Source organism: Nannospalax galili, unplaced genomic scaffold (assembly GCF_000622305.1).
Source record: "Nannospalax galili isolate Female #2095 unplaced genomic scaffold, S.galili_v1.0 scaffold540, whole genome shotgun sequence".
In the NCBI taxonomy this organism is placed as follows: domain Eukaryota; kingdom Metazoa; phylum Chordata; class Mammalia; order Rodentia; family Spalacidae; genus Nannospalax; species Nannospalax galili.
This window is the reverse complement of record NW_008348613.1, coordinates 453,884-466,784: the sequence shown is the minus strand read 5'-3', so window position 1 is coordinate 466,784 and position 12,901 is coordinate 453,884. Positions and strand designations below refer to the sequence as shown.

The 12,901-nt window shown below is 39.2% G+C and overlaps 1 protein-coding gene across 1 annotated transcript in view; it reads left to right on the top strand.

The window, feature by feature from the left end:
- Pla2r1 (phospholipase A2 receptor 1) overlaps positions 1-12,901 on the top strand; it is a 134,532-nt gene that overhangs the window by 37,540 nt on the left and 84,091 nt on the right. Inside the window, 2 exon segments of the mRNA XM_029569698.1 lie at positions 4,583-4,696; positions 5,175-5,318. Coding sequence (XP_029425558.1) covers positions 4,583-4,696; positions 5,175-5,318 — 258 coding nt within the window.

Genomic DNA, 12,901 nt, shown 5'->3' with positions numbered 1-12,901 from the left:
CTACATGGTGAGCTCCAGGCCAGTTGGGGCTACAGGGAGACCCTGTCTCAAAAAGACCAAAAAAATGTTTTTGTTTTTTTTTTAGGGAGAGCCATTATGAATCACAGCTGGATAATAGACAATTTAACATAGATCTTAAGATTTTAAGGTCAGGACCAAATACAGAAGTGGCCTTTCCTAATGTGTTTTGAATCTGGAATATGCCATTTGGGGGAGCAGCTCTCCCATGTCTCTTCAAGACAACAGAGTGACTTGGGACATTGGTGGATCTGACTTCGTGAGATATTCAACTAGATAAGCCATTGTATTGTTCCGTCTCATCCAGGAATGAGTATGGATGACTCTAGGGATTTCTATCTTTGGTGCCAATGACACTCATTAAACATTACACAGATCTTTGGCCAGAAAGCAGAAGCAACGAAACCAAGATAACATGCAAGACATATTTGGTAAGGCAGATCAGTAAGCAACAGTCAGGGAAACTCACAAGCAGAGCAAACACCAAATCCTGCAGCTCCATATCCAATGTCTGGAATTTTAGTCCCAAAGGGCTAAGATGGCTCCACCCCTCTAGCTTTGCTGCCTGTTACATACATCTCTCTCTTACACTCATTCCATTCCCTGTATCCAGTTCTCTCTGGTGCATTCATGGCTCTGACATCTTCAACATCTTGGGGCCTCCACTGAAACCCATGCTTTACCTTCACAGCCTCACCCAATGGCCCCTCAGGGCCTCTTGGCCTGTCAGGGCTTTCTTTACACAGGGACTCCCTGCTACATTCTACCTGGCCTCAGTGGTTCTCTGAAACCACAGAGGGATAATCGAGGACCCCTCACTCCTGCTTCATGCCTCTAAGGCTAGTACCACAAAGATGACACTGCCAAGAACGGCTCAGTGGATAAAAGTCCTTGTTTCCCAAGCCTGATGACCTGAGTTCAATCCCTGGATTCCACAATATGGCAGGAGAGAACCAACTCCTGAGAGTTGTCCTCACCTTTGCATGCATGGAACTGCATACATACACTAAAAAAATTTGTAAAATTGTTTGAGACAGGGTCTCCCTGTAGCCCCAGCTGTCCCGGAACTCACTATGTAGACCAGGCTGGCCTTGAACTCACAGGGAACCGCCTGCCTCTGCCTCCCGAGTGCTGGGATTAAAGGCCTGCGCCACCACACCCAGCTAAATGGAGATCTTTTTTAAGGTTAAAAACTCATTCAATTTTATGTCTTACTGGGCTTATACTCAGTTCAATATTGTATAACTGTATTAGTTCAACTGTGAACCTAAAAACTTGCACCCACTTGTGAAAGAGATGTACTCTTGCTCTGGAGTGTGTTACTGAATATGTTAAAGCTGTAGTGAAATGCTTCTTCTAATCATGTAGTTATTAAAAATTTAAAAAATGATTAAAAAATTTTTTAATTGTTTTTAAATTGGAAACATAAGTTATCCAAAATAAGTCACTTTTGTTGAAACCTTCCTACATGATTTTTTTCTTAAATTTATTTCATATGTATTACATGTTTATTTTAAAATTCAAAATTCAACTATATCAAAGAAAAGCAAATTTTTAAGAAATCTCCCATAATTGTACAGTTCAGAGTTAATCATGTCCTGGAAAACAAATGTATATGTTATAGACTTAGCATCTGTAAAATTTGATATTGTATAAAAATGTAAGGCGCTAGGCTAGAGATATGGCTCAGCAGTTAAGAGCTGTTCTTGCTCTTCCAGAGGACCTCAGTTTAATTCCCAGCAACCATGTCAGGCAATTCACAGCCTCCTGTAACTCCAGCTCCTGAGGGATCCACTGCCTCTGGCTTCCACATGGGCACTTGCACTCATGTGTACAGACACACAGACACAGACACACACAGACACACACACACATAAAATCAAAAATAAAAACAAACACTAAAAACAAACACAAGATGTTATTGTGCAATATATGAATGCAGGTAGCAGAGAGCCATGGGTTTTTGTCTGAATCTTTCTCCCACCACTTAATAACAGGGTTACTCATGCAAGTGGCCTTTATGCTGCTTCAGTTTTCCTCTCTACCAAGTAGACATGATAATAGACTCTATTTCGTGGTATAGATGGCATCTTACAGTGTAGGTGAAGCCTTAGAAAAATACCTGGCATACATACGTAACAAATAGTGGGGTTAACCATTTAGCAACTGTGCACACCATTTTGTAATCTGCTTAGTTAATTTACTTACATCTATGTATGTCTATACAAGCCTATATTGCATGTGTATGTGTGTGTTGCATGTATGTGAATGTACAGGGGTATCCACTTCTGCACATAGTTGTGGAGGCCAAATCAGGAGGTCAGGTGCCTTTCTTTAACACGTTCTGACTTATGCTCTTAAGACAGGGTCTCTCATTGAACCAGAAGCTCAGGTTTTCGTTAGGCTGACTAGCCAGTGAGCTCTTGGGATCTGCCTGTCTCTGCCTCCCAGTGCTGAGGTTCCAGGCACTCTCAGCCATGCCCAGGTTTTTATGCACTCAGAGACATTCAAACTCAGGTCCTCATGCTTGCAGAGCAAATTCTCTTACCCACTGAGCCATCTCCTTAGCCCTATATTGTAACTGTCAATGGTTACCTAGTAGTGTAGCTAATATATTGATATAATCTGTCTTTGGGCTAGATAGATAAAATTATTTGGGTATTTATCTGTTTATTTGTTGCTATATCCAACCATCTTCATATATGCCTTTCTTCAGTGTCACAGTTTTTTTATGTGTATTTACAGAGGTAGATTTACTGAATGGAAGAGGAAGCATGCTTAAAGCTTTACAAGTCAGTAACACCTTCCAGGAGGATTATAATGATGGATGTGTAGTGCATGCTTGTCCTTCCCCCACAGCTCTGCACAAGTGGGAAATTATTGTTGAAACTAATTCAAGTGAGTCACATCAGAGGAAAACACCAATTTCTAAAATCATTACTAATGTGTAATGGGTTTTATGTAAAAGTTTGCACACCATTTATAAATTACAATTGTTATCTACCTTAACTGCCATGATCTCTCATGAGAGGATTTGGACCTATTCATCAAACCTGAATAGCAATTTTTAAAAATAAGATATGTCTTATTTTTAAATAAGATATGTCTGATTTTTAAATAAGATATGTCTGATTTTATTTAAATATTTCAGTTCTATAATTAGACTTTGGGGATTGTTTAGGGAAACAGGAGTCTATTCACAAAGACAGAAGCAGTTCTAATCAAAGTATTTTTTAATGATGAGACTAGACTCATGTTTCCTGCTAGGCACTGGTGAACATAAATTGTTATATAAGGAATTATCCAAGTTGTTCCGAATGCCAAGATATATCCAAAGGAAATCAGGCTCAAGTTTGTATTTATGAATTATGAGGCAATTTAGCTGTAAAGCTAAATAGACTGCGGTGTTTTTCACTTGTCCCTTTAAACATGGGCAACAAGTTGAGTGATGATTTTATGTGTTTTAATAAACCAACTATATAATTTTGGATATTTGAAGTGATTTTAAGAATAATTAAGATTTTAGTTAAGTAAATTTAATACTTTTAGTAAGTAATTTAGTACTTTACCTGGATGTGAAATGTGGAAATTCCTCCGTCTCATCAGCACATCTTCTGATCTACTTCTCTTCCTCACAAGATCTGTCAAGTGATTTAATCGAATGATACTGTTGAAAGGAGTAATCAGATAGGCATTAGGAAGAGACGGGCTGCTAATGCCACAGAAATTTGGACATGAGACCCATGTGCAATGTGTTGTTTCTGTGACTGTGCTATGTCAGAAACGTAGACAAACATGTTTGTATCTTCCTATAATGTCGTTTTATTGAATAACAATAAATTTACAAGGTTTAGCAGTTTTGAGGTTTGAGGTTTGACAGCAAAGCTGCAGAATTCAGCTTCACTGTGAAAGGCCAAACGTTTCCAAAGAAAAAAACAGGTCAGGTCCATATGGGTAAACAGGTAGATAGGCAGACAATTGAGTATCCTGCATCGAAAGCAGGGGACTGAGCCAAGCTAAAGCCCCAGGGATGGTCCTGGAGGCCTCTGCTTGTCAGTCCTTTCCATACACAGCCTGTATCAGATGGAAGGTTGGTGTGGGACCATGCCATTGCAGTATTATCTGTCCATCACTTTATGAGATCCAGTTGAAGGAGTCACACTCTTTGGTCTGGAGTATTTGATGAGTTTTTGGGACTGCTTTCCCTGAAAGGATTTTTATACACTATGTAGTCTCAATTCACTCCAAATAAACTCCTCCATTTCTAAAACTGAAATTGTATGAGCTGGAGGATAGATAGGCCCTCAGACAGATTAGCTAAGAGGTGTCAGTGAGCTTCAGGAGCCTGCTGCATATCTACAGATGGCAGTGCTTTGTTTTACATACTGACTGAAGCCCCAGTGTAGAGGTTCTAGTACCTAACTAACCCCTGCCTTGTCAGAGTCTGGCATTAACTGATGGCTCCGTGGTCTGTAGGAACAGGAAATCAAAAAAGAATAAAGCATTAAGTTTGGGTTTTGTTTGTTGTCTTTTCTTTTTTGAAACAACATAATTTTCTTACAAGAGCATCTGAGCAGCACAGCGGTGGAAGTGTGGATTGGCTTGAACCAGCTGAATGAAAACACTGGCTGGCAGTGGTCTGACGGAACACCACTCAGCTATCTGAACTGGAGCCCAGGTACCCACAGCATTTTATTTACCTTCAACATGTGGCAATATGCTGCAGACTTAAGACAGCAGTCCTATAAAATATCTTATTCTGAAAGTGGGTTATAATGTTTTTCCTGAGTCAGGATCTCATTGTGTTCCCCTTGCTAGCCTAGAGCTTTCCTGCCACCCAAGTGCTGGGATTGCAGGTGTGCACCAACATACCCAGAGATTTATACGTTTGTTTTATCCTTGCTGATTTCCTATAAGGCAGACTTTGCAGAAAATGGAGACCAGAAAAACAAGTTATTTAGTTAAGTTTTAGGAGAATTGGAATCAAAGCTAGACTGCTGTTTTAAAAATAGCAACGAATTGCCAAATAGTCCTCTACTTTAAAATAATAGAAGTGGCTGGACTTTAACTGTGGAATCCCGTACATGGCATAACGTCCTGTAGGGGTCACTATCTCCTGTGGCTAAAACTACATTTCAGTGTGTATTAATTTTCAGAGATAAATGCTGGGCCCATTGTTGAATATCACTGTGGAACGCTGAATTCGTTTACTCCAACTGCCTGGAGGAGTAGGGATTGTGAGTCTACCTTGCCTTATGTATGTAAAAAATATCTAAACCACACTGATCACGAAATAGTTGGTAAGTGCTTCTATTTTAAATTGTTCTTCGAGTTGTTTACTTCTTCACTTAATATATTAAAATTCTCTCTTTTTGCCAATTCATAATTGAAACTCAGCTAAATCTGGTTTATGGTTATATGAATAAAGATGAATTATATCTTTAATCCGAAATGCACTATGACTCAGGATATTTACATAATTGTATATATTTAGGGGGTTCAGTGTGTTTTGATACCTGAATATGTTGCATAATGATCAAATCAGTAGCCTATTGATTATTTCAAGCATTTGTCATTTTTTGTGACAAGACCTTTCAGACTCCTCTCCTCTGGCTATTTTGAAATAGATGATGCACTATTTTAACTGTAGTTGCCCTGTGTGCAGCAGAAACAAGGCAGCTCCTCCTGTCTGATGGCGCTCTGCCTCCTACTTCATCGATTTTCTACCATACTTCACATCTCATATTAGTAGCACACTCTCCCCACTAAAATAATATAGAAAACTGGGGGTATAATTAAGACTTAAATACTACCTAATTACAATCTAGTACCTCAAGTCCAATCATATATTTTTGTTATTTATTTGTATGTGAGATTGTGTGACATATGTGTGTGGTGTGTAGTGCAAGTGTGAGGTGTATGCAGGTGGTACACGTGTGTTGTAAGTGTGCATACTGATGTGAGCATGCCAAGGCCAGAGGAGAACATCAGCTGTCCTGCCTATCACTCTGCCTTGTTCCCTCGAGCAGGCTCTCACTAAACCTGGAGCTAGGACGGCATCCAGCAAACCCCAGGGATCCTCCTGCCTCTGAACCCCCTTCCCACACCCCCTCCCAAGTGCTGAGATTATAGGCATTTGCACCAACAAACAGGAACACACTGGCTTTTTGACATGGGGATTTGAACTCAAGTCTTTATGCTTGTGTAGCAAGTGTTCTTACCCATTAAGCAAGCTTCCCAGCCCCAATCATAATGGTTTCATACTGTCGTTTGTTCTTTATTGATGCTGTTTTGGGACAGGGTCTCCCTGTAACCTCAGCTGGCCTGGAACTCACTATGTAGACTAGGGTGGCCTCCATCTCACAGAGATCCACCTGCTTCTGTTTCCCATGCATTGGGATTAAAGGCATGTGCCACCATACCTGGCTCAATTATATCTGTCTTTAATGTCTTTTAACTTTATATTTCTTTTAATGTCTTTTAATTTTACATTTCTACAAAACTAGAGATAACAACATAAGCATTTTAAAAGAATCACTACTAGAATAATTAGAAACAACTCTAGATTTAAAAGTAAGCCAAATCATAATTTTAATATATTGCCATTTATTCTTGAGTTCTGTTATTTTCCATTAAGTGACAGCTAAGCCTGACACTCGTGCAACTGAGAGGAGGGAGAGGAAGAGAAGACGCCCTACACTCTCTCTCCCCTGCCACCTGTATTTTCTTCTGTTTTCTTTATTATTCTCATCAATGGGGCTAGTCAACAAATTATCCTGATAACTTAGTCCAGTGTCTTCAGACTGTGTTTCTAGAATCCCAGAACACTTTTAAAAAATTTTATATATGAAATGACACATAAAAACATAAAATTGCACATACAAGTGGAATACCATGCAGTGTTTTGATAAATGTGCACATTGCTCATTTAAATGAGCTTAAGCATATCTGTGACCTCAAACATTTATCATTAATGCAAACTTTCAAGACTTTTCCTAGCTTCCTGATGCTCAGTTCATCCTTGCCCTTCCTCAGAACAGAACATCCCACTCCATCTCACTGTAACTCAGACCAACTAACCAGGCTTTCCCCATCCCTACCCTGCTCCGTCCCTAGCCTCTGGTAACCACCATTCCATCTCAACATGTATGAAATCACGAGAGAGTAAAAATTATGAAATCATCTCATCTATGAAAATGTTCTTACATTCCACATGTGAGTGGCACATCGCACATGTCTTTCTGTGTCTGGCTTAATTCACTTAATATAATGATGTCAAGTTCTATCCACAGTGTCCAAATAACAGGATTTCACCTTTTGTGGATGAATAATATTTCATTTCATATATTATGCATATTGTAAGCATATCACATATTTTTATTCATTTGTCAGTTGAGAGACACTTAGGTTGTTCCCAGTCAGTCTTGGCTGTTGTCAATAATGCTGAAATGATCATAGGTATTCAGATGTCTCTGAAATACTGATTTCACTTCCTTTGGATATATTTACTTAGTACTAGTAGGCTTGTTGGATTTGACAGCAGTTTTTAGTTATGGGTCTGTATATTTGTAACATCTTAGTTTAATTTTGGTGGTCATATTTGTCTAAGAATTTACCCATTTCTTCTAGATTTTCCATTTTATTGGAATATAAGTTTTTCAAAGTACCACCTAGTGATTCTCTGTATTACATTGGAAATTGAAGTACCGCCCCCCCCTTTTTTCCCCCTGTGGTCTTTTTGAGACAGGGTCTCCCTGTAACCACAGCTGGCCTGGAACTCACTATGTAGACCAGGCTGGCCTCGAATGCACAGAGATCCACCTGCCTCTGCCTCCCAAGTACTGGAATTAAAGGTGTGCACCACCTTGCCTGGCTATAACTTCCCCCCTTTTTTTAATCTCTAATTTTATTGATGTGGGTCTTCCTCTCAGTTAGTTTGGCTAGGGATGTGTCAATTTTGTTTATATTTCCAAAGAACCAATTCTGTTTGTTGATTCTAGGTATTGTTCCTTTGGTCTCCATTTCATTAATTTCTTCCCTACTCTTTACTATTTTTGTCTTCTATTGCTGTGGGTTTTGGATTGTTCTTGTTTTTCTAGTACCTTGAGGTGCATCCTTAGTTTGAGATCTTCCTAATTTTTTAATATAAGGACTCATAGCTATAAACTTTCTTTTTAGAACTACCTTCACTGAATCCTAGGGGCTCTTGTAAGTTGTGCTTTCATTTTTCCTTGATTCTAGGAGCTCTTAAATTCCTTCCCTGATTTTCCCCAATGACCCACTCATCTTTGAAAAATGTTCTGTAAGCCCAGCATAATAATTCAGTAGGTGAGGGCACTGGCCACCAAGCCTAATGACCCAAGTTCTATCCCCAGAACCATCATGGTGGAAGGAGAGAACTGACTCCTAAAAGTTATCCTCTGACCTCTACATATATGCCATGACACACGGCATGCACACACGCACACGCACACGCACACACACACACACACACACTCAGTAAATAATAATAAATAAATAAATAATTTTAAAAAGAGTATGGGGTGGAGAGATGGCTTGGTGGTTAAGGGCAGTGGCTGCTCTTGCAGAGGACCTTGGTTCAGTTCCCAACACCCATATGGTGGCTAACAACTGTCTGTAACTACCAGCTCCAGGGGATCCAGTGCCCTCTTTTGGCCTCTGCAGGTATTGCATTCATTGATACACTTACATGCATGCAAGCAAACACTCATACACATAAAAATAAATTAAAAAAAATTTTTTTAAGTGTATTATTCAATCTCCATGTATTTGTGTAGTTTCTATAGTTTTTCTAACTGTAGATTATAATTTTATTGTTCTGTGATCTGGCAAGATGCTTGAGATTATTTCAATTCCTTTATATTTTGTAACTTGATTTGTGACTTAGAATGTGATCTATTTTAGGGAAGGTTCTATGGACTGCTGAGAAGAATATGCATGATGTTTTGTGGTATAGAATATACTGTAGATATCTGTTAAGACCATGTAATTTGTGGTATAGTTTAGCTCTGAGGTTTCTTTGCTGTAGTTTGGATGACTTATCTAGAGATGATGGTGGGATATGAATATCACCCATTACTATTATAACATGACCTATCTGATCTTTTATGTCCATTCAATGTTTGCTTTATGAAACTGGGAACTATAATGTTTGGTGCATATATATTTACAGTGGGTATATCTTATTGATGAAATGTTTTTGTTTAATATCTAATGGTCTTCTTTTTCTCTTCTGACCAATATTGGTTTGAAATCTACTTTATTGGATATTAGACTAGCTAGACCAGCCATTTTCCATTTCCTTTCACTTAATTAATTGTTTTCCATCCTTCTCAGCCTGTGGGTCTCTTTATCAGTGAGATATGTTTCTTGGAGACAATAAATAATTACATCTAGTGTTTTTTTTTTTAATTTAGACAGTTTACATTTCTTTATTGGTGAGTTGAAGCCATTTTCATTTAAGGTTATTATTAGATGCTTTTTAATTTGCATGATTTTGTCTATTACTTTTCTGGTTGTTGGTTATTGTTTGTTTTTCACTTTCTCCCCTATTAGTATTGGGGGCTTGCTGCTTTATTCTGTTGGACCTGATGAGTTCCTTCCTAGCCTTCCTTTGTTCAGATATTTATCTCCTGAAATTTATTCTTTTGTTTGTTTGTTTTGATGAAATTTGTTCTATCTGGTGCTGTCATGATTAAGACTGCCTTCTGGAATGCTGACTTGATAGTCAAGAATTGCCTATCTAGAAATGTTCTTATTCCTCTATCACCTTTTAAAGGTAGCTTTGCTGGATATAGCAATCTTTGTCAGTGGTTATTTGCTTTCTTGGCTTGAAATATATTGTCCCAAACTTCTCTAGCTGGGAGAGTTGCTGATAAGAGATCTTATGTTACTCAATGTGTCTGGTTTTGTAGGTAAGTTTATTTTTTCCCTGGAGATGCCATCTGTCTGAGGAGGCATGCTGCCTTGCATTTTCATTCTGCCTACTGTTCCGTATTGCAATTTGGATAGCTCTTTGGGGGAAGACTTTTCTCATTAAACAGCCCTTTTAAAGGCTCAATTCTCAGTGTCACTTGGAAAAAAAGAAAACAAATTATGGAGGCAGCAAGACCGTCATACAACACAAGATATAGAAATCAATTACAGTCCACTAACATGTCAACAATGACCATAAAACTGGAAATGGTCAACTATAGGTGTGTTAAGAAATAAAAAATTATTCAGAGTAAATGTAGAAATAGTAAATGAGTTAGATGAAGGAAGAAAAAGTAATACAGAGAAGTGAGGTTAAATGGACAAAAGAAAGAAGTGGAAGAGAGTGTTAAAGAAGGAAAGGAAACAAAGCAACAGATTTGAAAAAGTAAAAAATTGAACAAAAAGGGAAAAAAAGACTCCCTGACCCTTCCCCCTGGGGTGATGCTTTTTAGCTGGTGGATTCCTCCCTCCCAAGTGCATTAAGAGTGTCAGAAGCAACATCACTAAGACTGGTACAGGCGGAGAACCTGTTTCATACTTTCAAGACCCCTTGAGTATTACTCGCCCTGCAGGAGGGATGGTCCTTTGGGTGTCATGTGCACCTTGGAACTTCAGAATTCTCAGGCTCTACCCTAGTGAACAGATAGGTGGCTCCAGAATTGGATCTACTTAGCAGCCTCAGGCTCAGAGCTATCAAACTCCAGTCTTATTCTCAGTTGAGAGCTGTTCCTAACCACTGAGAATGGGGCTATCTCTCCTCATGTTCTCCTATCCTGAGCTATCCTCTTGCCACCTACACCCAATGTATGTCAATGTCTGGCTTTCCAACTGCCCCTCTGGTCTTTCCCTCAGATAGAGGCCGTGACAGGCCAAATTGAAGTTTGCCAAACTGTGGTTGTTCCCTGATCTCAGGACCCTGGGAGAGCTCAGTTTTTAGGTATAGATGGCGCCTGGCTGCTGCCCCTGAGTTATGTAAAGTGACAAAATAGGACTTCATTCCACTGCTGATCCATCTACCCACAGAATCACTGTTTCACCAAAACCCACAACAGGATTGGAGGCTGCTAAGCTACAGGCTTGTCCCAAGATTAAGAGTGCTGGCTTACCTTCTGAGTCTCCTCGCCCAGCCAAGAAACTTCAGGCTATGATTGTGTTCTATTTACCTGTCTCGTCACAAGTCTTTTCTATCTGTCCAGTATCCAGTCACTCCCTTCATGGATAGCTGAAGTTCTTTCTCTATCTCTCTCTTTGGGATGAAGTCTGTTTTTTCTTACCTGCATTCATAGAGCCTTTAGTCTGCCATATTGCCTGTCAGTCCTAATGTCTGCCTTTTTGTCTCTGGTTTTACTTGAACCTTCTCTGTCTTTTCTCTTAGTCTAGCTACAGGATTGTTTATTTTGTTTAACTTTCTAAAGAAATAGCACATTGTTTCATTGATCTCTTGTATTTTTAAAAATCACCATTTCATTCATTTCTACTCTAATCTTTCTTTCCTTCTGCTGATTTTGGGTTTGTTTTACTCTTGTTTTTCTAGTCCCTTGAGTATTAGTTGTTTGAGATCTTTTTCACGTTTCGTATGTGGGCAGTTGATTGCTGTGAACCGCCCCCTGATTTGTGCTGTTTTTCTTCTATTCCATACATTTTGGCGTGTTGTACCTCTAATTTCATTTTCTTCAAAAGAATTTTTAAATTTTCTTTGTGATTTATTCTTTGATTCATTTTTGTTCAAAAGTAAGTTGTTTAATTTCCATGTCTTAGTATAGTTTTCAAATTTTCCCTCGGTATTTGACTTTTAGTTTTAGTGCACCGTATTAAAAAGATAATTGATATGATTTCAGTTTTTATAAATTTGTTAAGACTTGTTTTATGGCCAAGAACATTTTCTGTCCTGAAGAGTAGTTTGTGCTCGTAAATTTTATTTTAAGTGAATTAGGCAGCTATTGGAATGTTCTGTAGATGTGTTTGGGGCCATTTGGCCTAGAGTGCAATTTACTGTAGTTTCTTGGTTAATTTACTTTCTTACTGTATGGATGATCCATACGTTACTAATTGAGGGGTGTTAAGTTCCCAACTACACTGAATTGGAGTCTATCTCTTCCTTTAAGTCTGCTAATACGGCCTTGTGTGTGTTTTCCAAGCTTGCTGAGTTTCTTTAAAGCAGCTGTTTTATATTCTCTGAGAACTCTCCCAGACCGATCCTTTTCTATCATCTTCTTTGAATAGCAGGCAAGGCCATGGTTTCCTGGAAGTTCCTGATGCTTGTTGGCATACAGCATCACCTGCGACCTGAACCACTGAGTATTCTGTTTCCTAGTCTGCCTTTGTTTGTGCCTATCCTTCCAGAAATTCTAACCTAGATCGTTATTTTGCTCTGAGCCCTTAATCACGTCTGCTCTTTCACACCACATGTCACTAAGTCCAGTTTTGCCAGAAGCTTGCTATTTCCTAGTATGCTATCTCTGTTTCAATACAAGGGGGCAAGCCAAGCCAGGTTTTTCCCAAATACACCATGAGTGTATTGTTCATAAAGACCTATGTGAGTATCCAGAAACAGTAATCTGTCCCCACACATCTTTCCCTGGGGTCAGGATAGGCCCAAATACCTTTCAGATCCTGACCCATTGTCAGATACTGGAAGATTCCACCCAGCTCTAAGCAGCAGCATCATGAGTGAACCAGCCCCAGGAACCTCTATCTTACCTAAGGCCACCAAAGCTGTGCTTCAAAAAGAAGCCCTGTGCTAGCTTCCACTTCCTGCTCCCCAGCAGGTGATGTCCAGCTCTCTGCTTTGCCTCCTGAAGTTGGAGAAGTGGTGCTGGCTGCAGTTAGCCTCCTGGCCTAATGTAATTCTTGGGGTGCAATTCACAGCAATTGGCCTTGTGGTGGG